At 39.3% G+C, this 15,655-nt stretch overlaps 1 protein-coding gene across 7 annotated transcripts in view; it reads left to right on the top strand.

Annotated features, from left to right (window-relative positions):
- The window catches only part of CBX5 (chromobox 5), a 33,298-nt gene extending 18,091 nt beyond the window's left edge, over positions 1 to 15,207 (top strand). For 6 of the 7 annotated variants that reach the window (XM_055337099.1, XM_055337101.1, XM_055337100.1 and 3 more), the window contains 4 exons: positions 1,396 to 1,574; positions 5,775 to 5,961; positions 9,590 to 9,690; positions 11,610 to 15,207. In XM_055337099.1, coding sequence (XP_055193074.1) covers positions 1,438 to 1,574; positions 5,775 to 5,961; positions 9,590 to 9,690; positions 11,610 to 11,760 — 576 coding nt within the window. In that variant the 5' untranslated portion in view covers positions 1,396 to 1,437 and the 3' untranslated portion in view covers positions 11,761 to 15,207. The remainder of the gene's footprint in view (positions 1 to 1,395; positions 1,575 to 5,774; positions 5,962 to 9,589; positions 9,691 to 11,609) is intronic. The other variant, XM_055337105.1, reaches the window with a different exon arrangement.
- Positions 15,208 to 15,655: the final 448 nt, after the last annotated feature.

Here is a 15,655-nt window from a genome sequence, read left to right as displayed (position 1 = left end):
ATTTTGCTAACTTGAAGTAAATTGGTAAATGCAACTTTTTATGTTACTTGACTTGAACACAGTTCTGAGATTAGTAGTGATGGCCTTTCCTGTTCCTGGGAGTCGTCTTCTAGTCAGAATGGAAATATTTTTAGAGAGTGCTGAAATCCTTTAAGCTTACAGAAAAATAAAAATGGAGTTCAGCTAAGAAAACAATTTCTGCTACTCTATATTCCAGACTGTAGGCACCATTTAACATGGTTAAAGAAAAATTCTTAAAAATGATTATGGAGACAACAATGTGGGAATTTAAAAAAACTAGATTCTGTGTTGAGTACCCCCTGGTTGTGCATATTTCTGAGCTTAACTCAATTTCCATTTGTGTTGCCTTGCTTCAGCTTTCCTTGGGCCTATGAATGGTTCCTCTGTGCTTTGAGGCTTCATGTTGATGTGAGTTTGGGGCCAGACTTCTTTCTTTTTCCTCCTCTTCTTCCTTTGGCCCAAAGTCAACTCCAGTTAAGAGAGGTACCTCCTCAACTATTTGGATTAGTTGAGCCATGAGAATTACTGAACAATCCAGTAACTAATTTTTATTTTTTGGATTAAAATTATTTTCTTCTCTCTGCCTCTCTCCCATCCCCAAGTGAAAAAGGTGGCTTAGTGTGTCTGAGATGCCAGCCTTGTTTTTGTGAACTGATGGGTGCTCTGTAGGGACAAACTCAGTTTGTTTAAGGGAGAAAGAGATATACCAAGTCACTGAAGACAGTGGTAAAAGATACCTGAGCTTGCTAAGAGACTAGACAAGATTCTCCGGGCTGAGGTTACATTTTGGAGCTTTTTTTTTTTTTTTTTCTTTTGAAGATTTTATTTATTTGGGAGGAAACATAAAAGAGAAGCAGGGGGAGGGGCAGTCTACCTGCTGTGCAGGGAGCCTGACTACAAGAAGTCCTGGGATCATGACATGAACTGAAACCAACTGAGCCATCCAGGTGCCCCTCTTTTTTCATTTTTATGAAGAACCTTATTCACCTTATAGGGAAAGGTTTTAATTCTATCACTGTTATTTTAACTAATAGTTTTCTGCATTTATTTGAGCTCCTGGCTTGTAAAACAGTTATAGAAGTACTCAGGAGTAATATACCACACCACTTGTCTTTGGAATATGAAATTAGAGAAGTTACACAGTTGTGTCTATAATAATGATGTTGGCCTTGTGAGCTGATAAGAAAGTTGTGGTTGGGAAAGTGGTGATTGACCCATTTTTTGCTTATGTTCTTAGGACTCATCTAGAATGCATCAAGACCCAAGAGAAGGGTACATGGCAACTTTGTGTTATACCCCCTGCATTCCATCAAGAAGAGACAAAGTTTTAACTTCTTGCATGGATTCTGACCATACTGTCCTTCCTATTTGCAGGAACCCGGTGGCCTTAGTCCTTCAGGTGGAACAGCTTGCGACATGGGAAAGAAAACCAAGCGGACAGCTGACAGTTCTTCTTCAGAGGATGAGGAGGAGTATGTCGTGGAGAAGGTGCTAGACAGGCGTGTAGTTAAGGGGCAAGTGGAATATCTACTGAAGTGGAAAGGCTTTTCTGAGTAAGTGCCTTCTTTTAGGCCTTAGGACTCTGTAGAGGTGGACACCTTTTTTCCTTCCCCATGAGCCACTGCCATCTTTGTCTTTTTCCCTCCTCACTTGCACTCCTGAGAGTTTGAAGACGTAGCAATAAATTAAAGAGTCTCTTCTCCCTTGGAGCTGGTGTTTTAATGATAACGCTTTTGAGAGAGAGTATAATGAATTGGCTAGGTGCATAGATGTGGAGCCAGATTGCCTAGGTCCGGATTTTGTTCCACCACTTGTGAGCTGGGTGACCTTGGTTTAGTTCCTTAATCTTTTTCCTCCTCAAAAAAACAGGAATAGGAAATGGTACTTGTCATAGAGATGTTGGGTATATGTAGAGCCTGACAGGTAAGCTTAGTGTAAGTATAAACTGTTACTGGAGCACCTGGCTGGCCCAGTCAGTATAGCATGTGACTCTTGATGTCCGGGTTGTGAGTTGGAGACCCACACTGGGTGGAGATTACTTAAAAACAAAATCTTTAAAACCATAAACTTTTACTGTTAATATTCTTTTGCATATAACTAAGCTAAAATTATATACATTTAAGCAGAAGTTGTCTATTCCATAGCCTATACCTCTCTAAAATGATCTTTGGATCTTACAAGTGACCTAGGATGAAGGACTCATCTTAATGAGAAACTTAAATCTGAGGCCACATTTTTTTCCCCCTAGTATTTATTTTTTTAATTTCAAATCTACAGCCGAGGCAAAAGAAATTGAGTAAACACTGAGATGCACACCACCTAGTTTCTGCAATCAACACTAAGTCTAGCTTTTTGTTTTTGTTTTTGAAAACCTCAGAAACCCTTTTTTTAAAAGTCAGCTTTAAGAATAATACTGATTATTGACTAGAATGTCTCTTAAGAAGTAACTGGCTTTATGCTGAAGTGCTAGAGGTGATTATTCTTTTTCCTTGGAGTAAATAGAACTAGACACATTGAAACACAGAAGAGGTAATTTGAAAGGTGAAATCTGTGTAATCATTAAGACATTTTGCCTCAATTTCTGATTAATTATCTTCCCAGGATGCCTGATAACAAAGAATGGATTTTCTAGAATCCTAGTGCAGTGGTAGAAACTGTTGTAGGCTTCTTGGAGTGGCTGTGCAATAGAAATATAATGCAAAGCATGTCTATAATTCTACATTTTTGTTGGCCACATTAAAGAAAAGTGAAATTAATTTTAATTTATCTAACACAGTATATCAAAGTGCTGTTTTAACATTAACCAATATAAAATTAAGATATCTTACTTTTTTTAATATCTTAAGAATCTCATGTATATTTTACATTTTATAGCACATCTCAGTTCATAGTAGTCACATTTCAGGTGTTCAGTAGCCACACAATATGTTAACATATTGAATATCACAGCTTTAAAGTATAGGACTTATTAAATATAGTAAAAGGTTCAAGTGTTGATAGTACCTTTGGACAAAGGTCTGAATCAGGAGCCTTTGGAACATAAAGTTCTTTCATTATGGAAATCAATGTTTCTCATTTGGAGCACTTTTGACATTTTAGATGGGATAGTCCATGCACTATAGGATGCTTAGCATCTCTAGCACACAGCACTAAATATGGGTAGCACAGCAATCAGAATATGCCCTTTATATTCCAAAGAGGAATCGTATCACGGCATTCTTTAGAGATGAGAAATTACGAGTTTGAGAGACCTAGAAATAAGAATTTAAAATAACACCAAAAGGTTTTAAGGATGTTTATTGGGCCCATTGAATTACCATTGGAAGTTGTTGGTCATTTTGAAGGTACTTAGGACTATATCTGTATTTGAGTTACAGTAACTGGTAACTTACATTGATTAAAGAGGGAAAGAAAGTTTGGGGCAGACGAATTAAAAGCACTTGTCCTTACTTTCTCGGAAATGCCCGGGAATTCATTACAGACTGGAACAGATTTTGCCCCATTAGCATTGTCTGTAACTAAGTACCTGCTGTTTGCTAGGCAGTGATCAGATTCTTCTACCTCATGGATTCTCTTTAATTCTCATAACAGCCTTTAGAGGTATTTTGAATGTACAGATGAGGAAGTTTAACAAAGCTATTTGCTGAAGATAGCATAACTGGTAAGTGCTGGCACAAGGATCTAGTGTCAGATTTCTTTGGCCCTAATTCCCAGGCTCTTTTAAAATTAATCCATGCTATCTTTTGGGTAAAAATTGATTGATGTAAAAGCAGCCATACCAATATGGTAGGAAAAGAGATAATCCCATTTTAGTACTGGCTTTCCTTATCATTTGAGACCCCCACCCCCCCCACCGCCCCGCCAATGTCTGCTTGCTTGCTTGTGTTTTACAGTGTTGGCAAGCCTCTTTTGGTGTCTTAATTTCTTCTGGGATAGTAAACTATATGGTTTGTGGATTTGGGGGAAAGTTACTGTATGAGGTGGGTTTTTTTTTTTTTTTTTTTTGTCTTTTGCTGAAAGAAGAGCTATGAAGGCAAGCGTTTTCTAGTTTTAGCTCAGATTATTTCAGTATAAATTTTGTTTCATTCTCAAGCTCTTTTTGCAGAAAGTTTTAAATCTAGAGTAAATATCAGATTTTTCCATTATTCTACTTTTTATTTGAGTCATTATGGTGTGTGTTCAAACCATGCCCATCTAAAGATACCTTGTTTAAAAAACAAAATTTTTAAAATGGATAGTGCATACATGAAATAATTTTTTCTCAAGTCTATGAAAGGATTGTAGAAACCATTTTTTTTTAAACCATTTCTATGACATATTTTCAGATGTACTTTTTTTTTTTTAAATTTATTTATGATAGGCACATAGTGAGAGAGAGAGAGAGGCAGAGACACAGGCAGAGGGTGAAGCAGGCTCCATGCACCGGGAGCCCGACGTGGGATTCGATCCCGGGTCTCCAGGATGGCGCCCTGGGCCAAAGGCAGGCGCCAAACCGCTGCGCCACCCGGGGATCCCTCAGATGTACTTTAATATAAATTAGTCCATTACCAAATAACCAAAAGAACTTTTGCCACTGGCTAGGACTGAAGAGCATTCCTGGTCGGATTTTTCCCATGTTAGGTACATTTCATGCTTTGGTTGCATAAGTTTATGATGTAGTTGGTTTGGTTTTCCAAACCCCATGCCAGGAATAGACAACAACTTTGTGAATAATAACTGTTTTCCTCATAATAGGACTCCCTTGATCCAAGCTTAATTAGACTCATTTATTCAGCCTGGGTTTTTTAAATTAATATGAAAACATATTTTAACTAGTAACAGTAGACTTGAATCCACAGCATTGAAGCCCCACTTCTGGGTCGTCTTTTTAACATTTTGCCTATATTCTAATGATTTAAGCCCTTACCAACTACCTTTTTTCTTAATAATTACTTCCAATCCTCCAAAAATTTATTGACATTTTTTTCAAAATATAAAGTAACATGCTTAAGATAGTGAAAACTGGGAGTGCACAATTTATTATGTATTCTCTCCTCAGGATTTGCATAGATGATTATATGTATGAAATCACATTATTTTATAAAGCAGAATTCCTATTTTGAGTTTCAGAAAACTTGATTGAGGTGTAATTTACATACCATAAAATTCATTTGTTGAATTTTAGTAAATTCATTCAGTGAATTTTAGTAAATTCATAGAGTTGTCAACCATTATAATCCACATTCCAGTTTTAGAATATTTCCATAATTTCCCCAAATTCTCTTGAGCTCAACTGTATTTAATCCCAAACCCAACAAACCACTGGTCTGCTTTTTGTCTCTAAATGTGTCTTTCTTACATTTCATATAAATGGAATCAGACAATATATGGTCTTTTGCATCTGGTTTTTAGCATATTATTTTTGAGATTCTTTCATGTTGTGACATGTATTAATTAGTATTGTGCTCCCTTTTTTGCTGAATAGTATTCTCCTGTATAGATACACCACATTTATTCATCCATTCACAAGTTGATGGGCATTTGAATTGTTTTCTGTCTTTAGCTATTAAAATGCTGCTATAAGTACTTGTGTGCAAGTTTCTTTGTGGATATGTATTTTTTTCATTTCTCTTAGATAGATTCCTAAGATCAAATTTGTTATCTCTTAAGTGTAAGGCTTATTTCTTTTTGCCTACTTGTCTTCTTTGAAAGAAAGCACTGGATTTTTCCCCCCTCATTCTTTTCCTCCCCCCCCCCCCATTCTTTGTGCCCAGGGAGCACAATACTTGGGAACCCGAGAAAAATTTGGATTGTCCTGAGCTAATTTCTGAGTTTATGAAAAAGTATAAGAAGATGAAGGAGGGTGAAAATAACAAACCCAGGGAGAAATCAGAAAGTAACAAGAGGAAATCCAATTTCTCGAACAATGCTGATGATATCAAATCCAAAAAAAAGAGAGAGGTAAGCTTCTTCTTTCCCCCTTTTTCCCACAAACATTTGTTTTGCCTCTTCCCCACCTCCCCAACCTCCTAAGCAATATTTTGGTGGTTTCTTTTCTAAGGGTGGCTTGCAAGGTAAATTGTTGAACAAAAGAGCTTCCAAGGAGGTATCTTGATTAACTACAGCTCCCTCTCCTGGCTGATTGGGAAATATACTATATATTCCACTGAATTGTAGTAGAGTGGCAAAATTAAATCCCTGTAAAACAGGTAACCACTTCCTGTCTTCTTCATAAATAGGCAAAGTTATCTTAGTGAGGGAGGGACTTGGTGAAGTTTTTAAGTGTAGAAAAGGGGCTTTAAAGTGTTTACTAAAAAAAAAAAAAAAAAAATGTTTACTAATGGGACACCTGGGTGGCTCAGCGGTTGAGTGTCTGCTTTTGGTCCAGGGCATGATCCTGGAATCCTGGGATCGAGTCCCACATTGGGCTCTCTGCAGGGAGCCTGCTTCTCCCTCTGCCTGTGTCTCTGCCTCTCTCTCTCTATCATGAATAAATAAATACAATCTTTTTTAAAAAAAGTAAAAAATAAAATGTTTACTCATTTTTTTGTTTCAAAGATAGCACTTATTTTCAAACTTTAAAATTCTCATTTTTAAATTGAAGTGAAATTCACATAGCATGCAATAAACCATTTCATTTTATTATTAAGGATTTATTTGAGAGAGAGTGAGCACGTATGCATACATCGTTGGAGAAGGGCAGAGGGAGAAGGGAGAGAATCACAAGCAGACTCCACTGAACAGGGAGCCTGACCTGGGGCTTGGTCTCAAGACCCTGAGATCACAACCTGAGCTGAAACCAAGATGCTCAACTGACTGCGCCTAGACGCAATTAACCATTTTAAGGTGTACAGTTCAGTGGCATGTATATTCTCTTTTGAGTCTATTATTTCTACATACTCCAAATAATTTTCATCTTTTTTTTGAATTGTTCGTTTATTTTTTTTAAGATTTTATTTATTTATTCATGAGAGGCAGAAAGAGAGGCAGAGACAGGGGCAGAGGGAGAAGCAGGCTCCCTACGGGGAACCTGATGTGGGACTTGATCCCTAGACCCAGGATCATGCCCTGAGCTGAAGGCAGACGCTCAACTGCTAAGCCACCCAGGCATCCCTATTGTTAAGTTTAAAACGTGTGTTTATGAAAGTTTGGTTTGATTTAGTTACTTTAATTCTTCTGATCTTTAGCTCTGAATAACTAGCATAAGCCCTGTTCCAGCTTCTCTTTTTTTCATGTGTATATTTTCCATCTGTACACACACACAGACACATATTACCCACCCCCCCCAGCTTCCAATCCTTTCATTTATTTCAAGGTTATGAAGCCTTTTGTGATGAAGGATGTATCATACCCTTAACATTTAATAAAATAAAAGCATAAGTCCACTTCAGAATTTTCTAGTGTCCCTACCATAAGCATCTCTATTTATCTTCATTCTACTTGATACCCATCTTTCTAGAACATTAGTTCTCAGCCCTAGCTGTACATTAGAATCCCTAGGGGTGGGTGAGGGGCTTAAAAAAAAAAAAAAGACCCAAGTACCCAAGATACACCTCAGACTAGTTAAATTCAGACTTCTCTGGGTTGGACCCTAGACATCAGTATTTTAAAAGACTTAAACAAGTGATAGAGAAAATGGGAGATCAGCTTTCCAAAAAGAATTGAAATAAGAGTGAAAGACTGGAGGCTAAAAGTGAAAGTGCACTCTAGGTTTGTGTCTATCTCTTTGTTTCCCTGGTTAATTTTATTTTTTGCAACCATATTTTTAAAACTACTTTGTTTTGGTGAGGTATGTATATATCATTATGATATACTGTACTGATAAGGAATTTGAGAATGCCTTCTCTTCTCTAAGGAGCTAAGACCTGGTTTGCTCTTTCTTTTTTATTAGTCCTTTCTATTCTGGCTTTTGTTGTTTGATTCATTTTCTAGCTAAGTAAAGAGACCAAAAAACAGCACAGCAGAAGACTTGGGACTAGCCATTTGTGACATACGGTGTGTATTTCCTCAACCTAGGGTTTCTCTCCTTTCAAAAAGGAGCAGTCTGGCTTAGACCTACTGGCCGGCATAGAAAGTTTCTTTCCTGGGCCAGGTTCTGATGCTGCTGACCTTGAAAACAACCCCCACGCGTCCCTTGTAATGTTCATCTGGGGTCCCTGACAGCATTCTCAGCAGTGCTGGCGGCTGTCAGGTAGGCAGCCAGGAAGATAGGTGATTGTATGTTTTAAAGGTACAGGAGGGGATTACGTTTCTTTCTTTAGACCACTGCAGAAGAAATTTGTTAGTCGGCATTATGCCTGATTTAAGATTACTGCCTGTGTGATGATTTTAGCATTTTCCTCGCCTCGGCTCCTTTTCAGCAGCTCGAACATTTTTCTTCCCTTCCCTCTCTATGTGGCAAACTGTTTTCAGCCGCCAGCTATGATTTACAGCTCAGTTTGTGTGCCAGCATTCCAGCTGTGAGCAGCTGTGTGCACATCTGGGAACCTCCTCCCCTTAAGCGCCCCCAAAAGAGGCAGTGTTTTTAAGTCAGTATCTCCCCTGATCCGTGCATGGAATTTCCTTCCCAGTGTTGGTTCTGGTATCTTTGGGGACCACCTGGATCCTGAATACTTTGTATCTCTCAAAAAAAAGGGGGGGCAGAGTAAATGTCAGATAAAAGAGATTTTATTATGAAAATCAGACATCAGAGATCTGGTTCATTTGAGCAGTCTTTTAAAATCTTTTTTATGTTGCCACTAGATAAGCTTGCATTATCTTCCATAATAAGGTTTTTAAAATTACCTGGTTTGTCTAAAATTTCACTGTTTTGCTCTCATCAGTGCCATCACACCTGAATAGGACTCTGTGCTCCTTGTCTTGATTGCATGATTGCATTTTGACCAAGTTTGAATAATCTAGAAAATTACTGGTTTGTTTTAAATCACTCTCCAGTTCTGTTTTCTAGTGCTAACAACTCATGCATATCAGGAGGGGTTAGGCACAGACCAGGGCCTCTTCTCCAGGTGTGTGGGTATTGTGCAGTATGTGAGCTCTGAAAGAGATTTGCTATTTTATGGTACTGCCTTGAATCATTCTTATCTCTGTTCTTTCATAAATATAAACGACTGTGAAAAATATTAAAAATATTGGTCAGTGTTAAGGTAAACTAAATGTCTAAAAAAATTAAGATGGAGAAGTGGTACGTTTGAGTTTATAAAATGAAAAAGGGTTTAGTTCGGGTAAGCATGGACTTGTTTATCATCTCGGAAGCAACAATTGAGAAGTAGTGAATTCATAATATCAAGGAGATTAGATTAGAAGGTTAGATGAGTTCCTAGGTGATGCCTCCAGAATATCTTAAGGGATATGAAAGAGTTTTAGGGGCTGCCTGTAATCCTGTGAAAGTATAGTGGAAGGACAACTGCATCTAACAAAAATACTTCTTGGCGTCATTGTCACTGGCTGGCCCAGTATTGTATTTCTTAAGTTCTAAGAATTCTTTGAATTTGTGACAAAAATGAACTTAGGTTGGGCTTTGTTGAGCTGTGAAACTTTTTTTTTTAACTCTTCTCCAGACTGTAACCTTTTCTTTATCTTCTATTTATAGCAGAGCAATGATATCGCTCGGGGCTTTGAGAGAGGACTGGAACCAGAAAAGATCATTGGGGCGACAGATTCCTGTGGTGATTTAATGTTCCTAATGAAATGGTGAGAGAGATTGGGCTTCACTGTACAGTTGTGTTTCTTTGCCAGTGGCTTGAATTTGTATAGAAGATAGGGAAGGAAGGCAGAGTATATCCCGACTAAGAATTTTGATTGTCAAGAATCTTTGGTTTATATCACCCATTAGTATTAATGGAAATTATGGTTGGGAGTGGATTTAAGACATTCTCAAGCCTTGGTATTAAGCCAAATTATTTTAGCCCAAATACCTAAGGTAGCTTTGAGGTAGGAAACGTATAGACATGACCTAACCATTTATTTACACAGTTCTGAATCATTTACTGTTAGACCATGAGCCTGTGGCCATGAGATGGGAGTTGAGTGAGGCTTTCTGGCATCACTAAGGATCAAAACAACTGAATAATGTCTAAGAGCGAAAAATAATCTCAACAGAAAGCATTTACTAATACTAGCCAAAGCGTAAATAAGCGTAAGTTATTTCATCCGGTGGAGGGAGTGTCTCTTAGAGGAAAGTGTAGTTACTTCCCCTCAATTTGGTTTCGTAAAGACAGGGTGATTTATGGTGTGGCCCTCACTACCTCTCTGTTTCCAGTGTTCTGGGCTTGTGATTTAAGTTTGGTTTCTAAAGAGAGGCTTCATGCTGCATTGCCACTGAGGAAGCTTATTTACCTTGAAGTTGTAGAATCAAAAGGTTTAATATTTTATCTGATCGAAATTTTGCTGGTAAATTACCCAGAAGCCTAGATTTGAAGAATCATTATACTCTGTCAGAAGTAAGGAACTGTATTGACTGTTTTCCCCACTCAGCCATATGTGTTACGTATGATTTATAATCATACATTAACTAGCTTTTTTTTTCCCACCACAGTCCAAATTTGAGTGTCTGCTCTGAGCTGTGTGTTTTCCCCTCCTTTCCTCACCCATAATACTTTCTCCATTTGGAATGCTGGTTAAGGGACTTGCTAGATTTTTATGTATGTATGTATGTATGTTTTATTTATTCACAAGAGACACAGGGAGAGGCGGAGACGCAGGCAGAGGGAGAAGCAGGCTCCCTGCAGGGAGCCCGATGTGGGACTCGATCCCAGGACTCTGGGATCACTCCCTGGACTGAAGGCAGGCGCTAAACCACTGAGCCACCCAGGGCTAGAATTTTATTTATACACGTTGGTAGAGCTCTTGTAACTTGGACAATTGAAATTTGCAGCTAATTCCTACATTTCATTTTAGTGACTGGATTTTACATGCTCTTATTCTTCCTTATATATAAGTACTGTTGTGGACTTAAATTTCTGTTCTCTTACTATTCTAGTCCATAGTTCTCACCAAAAGGATAGTGTTTAAAAGGCCACAAGATGAGAAAGGTTAACCCTTTCACTGAGATGATCCAGAAACTGGATTGATCATTCTGTGCATAATCAATAGGACTGAATGTAGATTTGATCATGTTCACTCAGTACATATAAATCAAAATTATAGGAGCAAAATTTATATGACTCCATTTTCAGCCTTTTGATTAAGCCTGCTATGTTTTCCATCTAAGTTCTAGCTGAAGACTTCCGCTTCTGTCTGATGTAGCAGCAGTTAAATGATACTCACTGATAATTTATTTACTTGAATTTCTCCTTGAAAATACGGAGCTGTTAGGGTTGTCCTCACCTTGAAATCGAGATGGAGAGGAAATCAAGTTGGTTAAATCCATATAATATAAACCTTGGTGTATTTATTTTTAATATTTTATTTATTCATGAAAGACACACAGAGAGAGAGGCAGAGACACAGGCAGAGGGAGAAGCAGGCTCCGCGCAGGGATCACGCCCTGGGCCGAAGGCAGGGGCTAAACCTAGGCTCAGCCACTCAGGGATCCCCTAAACCTTGGTTTAGATAGATTCTCTCTCGCTCTTACTTCCTCTCCTCCTAAGTCTCATATTTTCTCTCTCCAGGAAAGACACAGATGAAGCCGACCTGGTTCTTGCAAAAGAAGCTAATGTAAAATGTCCACAGATTGTGATAGCATTTTATGAAGAGAGACTGACATGGCATGCATATCCTGAGGATGCGGAAAACAAAGAGAAAGAAACAGCAAAGAGCTAAAGGAGGGGGTGGTCTCTGTCATTTCTCTTTGTATATAATACATTCACCTCCCTGCCTCCTCTTCCTTCTGCCCACCCCCTTCTATCCTAAACACATCCATAAAAAATGTGCTTATCACTGTGCTCCACAGGAGAAATGTTGGTATTGGTTCTCTTGTAACATAACTGATGGTCTGATTCATGATAAGTGTCTCTCTGTGAAGACCAGGCATTTACATACTGTGTGTAATTCCCACACTTTTTTCCTTTGCCCTGATCTCTTCCTTCTGCTCCCCTGTGACCTCAAGATGAGTTTTAACTTTTTAATCACCTTAGAGTCTTGATCTTTTCAGGGTTGGTTCCTTTTTAGATTGGGGGATTTTGTTGTAATGATGATGAATTTTGGTTTCTTGCTTTGGTTCTTAGAACATGTTGATGACCAGTTAGCTTTTGTTTTGAGATGTTGGGATGGAAAAGATGTTCCCATCTTTTTAAAAAGCCAATAGCAACTGCCTACCTGTTGGGGCTTTCCCAACCTCATTCAGCTCTACCCAGTAGAATACAGGGTTCCTGGTGTGGTCCTCTGGGCCACCCTCTGTTGTTTATCCCCACTCATCCTCCCAGAATAGCTCCATCCCTTGGAGGACTTGAAATTTTACACTCATATTTGTTAAGGCGCTCTTAGCCCCAGGACTTTTGGCCTTGCTTGTTAGCAATCCCTGATTCTGCTTCTGCAAGGTGGTATAGTCTGTCATAAAATGACAAGATTAGGAACTGCGGAGATTTTTTAGCTATTTGTACATGAGGATGATGGGGTAGGATACAGTTGTCTTTATGATCACATGTGGTATATATGAATTTTTCTTTCCATCCCTCACATTTGGACTCTATATTTATGTAGGTGTGAGTGACTGCCTGGTGCTTGCTTGTGCCAAGGTGCTAGGCACCCTCCTGCCCTGCCAGCTTTTGTGGCCTCCCAAAGCATTCCTGGTACCAAAGAGGCTTCAGACCTGACCCTCACTTCTCAGTGGACCCAAGTTTCCCCTCCATGCCATTATTTTCAGTGGGGAGTTCTTGGAGGGGAGCCCTTGGCCACAGTATCAATTTTAAGTATTCATAGCATTTATAGTCATAAATTTTCTGCTTTGTTGACTCCTGGATTTACCACCAAGAGTCTCCAAAGTATTATTGCTCTTCCGTTTTTCCACCCTCAAACTCACAGTTGTATTTTATTTTTCAAAATACATTTTTGTGGAAGACTATCACCTCAGAGATACAGGCCCTGGCATTAGCATGTTGACACAACCTTTTGTCCCTATTCAGAATATTTCCCTTTTGGCTTTCTCCTGCTTTGCCATTGTATTGAGAGATCATTATCTGATCTTCTGTTTCCATCCGTGACCCCAAGAAATGCCCTACTTCTCTTTAGCCATTTCCTTTTAGTTGGGGGGGGGGGGTGGCTAGAGAATCAAGACTAAAAAGTAAGGAAATAGCAGGATCGTGAGCCTCTATGTCCCGGTCCAAAGCTGAGGAATTAAGAATAAATGCTTGAAATAGCCTTAACTCTAGAGTTCACTAGCCACTGAGGTGGTTTTTGTTGTGCTTTTGATTTTTAAAACATATAGCTGTCTGGCCAGGAGCATTCAACTATTTCTAGATTATTCAGAGTAATCAGGGGAATGGATAGATTGCTCCAGTCCACAGATGAGCTGAATAATATGCAAATCATATACCCATTCATAGCATTTGTTACCATTGCTTTCCTGCTCAGCTGCTGATTGAATTCTGTGTGCTTGTATAAATTATGTCAAAAATTATACTGCACAGTTGAGAAGACAGCTGTTGCTGCAGTGACATGACAGACTGGAACAATGAAGCTTTTGGTTTAAGTCATCCAGGAAAATCCTTCTGAATGGTAATGTGATTGGGTGAGAACTCCTAACCCATACCTCAAGTGGGTAGGAGTTTTTATCTCTTTCTTTACTCTGGAAGAATTCAAGGCCTAGATAATTGACAGTTGATTAGTACTTAATCTGATGGGCATCTGAAAGAAAGAAAGGATGGTCAGGAAACGGATTTGTCATACAAGTAGCCAAGGATATAATTAGGGTAGACAAGAATAAGTCAGAAGTAGGCCAGAGCCCCTGAGGAGGGGATCTGGGCCTGTTGATTTGCAGGTGGAGAAAATGACAGCTTATCCATGGAGCCGGTGTGTGTCTCCCAGGAACAGTGGGCCTATAAACTACAGTGAGACTATTTTTCAGACCAAAATCAACATGTGGACAAAGAACACAAAAGAATTAGTTTATGCTGAGATTGGTTCTGAGAAACCTGGGGCACGTGGTTGCCATGGTTATAGGTGATATATAAGACATTTATCAAAATCTGATTTTCTTTTAACAAAGGAATTGCCATCTACTGCTCATCAGCTGTTTAATACCTTACTCTTCACTCCATCTTTTCTGTTCACAGTTTATTGAATCATGGTCTTGTACTGAATGCTGCCAGAACAATTGTTGTTTTCTCCCTGCCTACCCACATTCTATAGGAATTCCTACATTCTATAGGAACGTAGGGAGCCAGAGGCCAGAATTCTGACTTGAGCCCTCAGCAAAAGGAAACCACATACTGGCCTGTGCCTCTGGCATTTGTTAGTGCTGAGTAGCTATCCTGGCCCTTGCAGAATTGCAGCCTCAGAAGGAAACCTATTTTCATGGGGCTTTCTCCTCAGAAGGAAGTAGCCCTGGGCTAAATAGGCACTCCTAAACATCTAGGTCTCCGGTGCTCAAGCATGCTTTCCCTGTTTTTACTTAGTCTTCTTTCAAAACATCTTTCTAATGCTGAATTTCTTTTAGTAATCACCTTTCAAGGATCTCACTTTCCACCGTATAGGTAACAGAGCCCTGCCCAGCAAAGTTGACCAAGGTCAGTGTAGCTGCTTTTCTGAGCTCTGCACTGGGCCAAAGCCCTCATGTTAGGATTAGCTGTTAGGAACATCAGCCTTGATGGAAGCACCTGTTTTTAACCTGGAGAGAGCCATATCATTTTTCCTCCCACAGTCCAGTTTTGGTCTGTTCAAGGAAGCTCTTGGGCCTCTGGTGTTCCTTAATATGAATCTAGGCGGTCCTTGGCTGTCCCCCAGCCATGGCCGTGTACTGCTTTTTGTTGGTGATGAAAGGTTAGTTAGTCCTGTTTCCGTAGCTAGGGCAGTTAGGTTCTTCTTAACTCTCTTTGTTCCTGTTCTGTAGCTGTCCTGCAGTCCATTATCCTTCTGTTCAGGTCAGAGCCTAGGGCTTTTGGGAAGGTGCTTGGGATTTTCATCTTGTGATTTTGTTGGATCTGTGTTTGGTCCAGCTCACCTAAGGTACAGTAAGGGGTCAGAGGGATCTATCTTGTGTCTGGGCTGGGGAGCAGTTGTCTTTGCCCAATACTGCTTCCCAATGACATGAGAACCACAAGCATGGTTAAGTCATTAGATTAGAAATGTGGAAGTTATTCCTCACAAATGAGGTCAAAGGAAAAGCTCATTTTGCATCCATACTTCTATCCTTTTGGTTTAGGTTTTTGGATTAAAAGTTATAGTGTGGAAGTCTGTACCTTTGTAATCAGACCACCAAGCAAGCCTACCTGTGGCAAGGTGGAAAGAGGAATGGTTTGGATCCAGTGTATTCTAGTTTCATGCTGGCTTTATCACTGATCATAAAAGTTATATTTTCAAAAACAGATGTCACCAGCCTTGCACCCAGGGGTACATGATATGCTCAGAATTCAGTGTTCTCATCCAATTAATAGTAGTGGATTTGTATTGGGCTGTGCATGTTCCAACCATATTAGTGTGCAGCAGCACTCATTTTATTCCACAAGCATTTTTTTTGGCCTTAGGGGTACACGGTTCAAGAAGATACACTCTTCTGATT

This window comes from Nyctereutes procyonoides, unplaced genomic scaffold, assembly GCF_905146905.1.
Source record: "Nyctereutes procyonoides isolate TBG_1078 unplaced genomic scaffold, NYPRO_anot_genome, whole genome shotgun sequence".
In the NCBI taxonomy this organism is placed as follows: Eukaryota; Metazoa; Chordata; class Mammalia; order Carnivora; family Canidae; genus Nyctereutes; species Nyctereutes procyonoides.
Note: the sequence above shows the minus strand (reverse complement) of the source record. Positions and strands in the feature narration are given on the sequence as shown.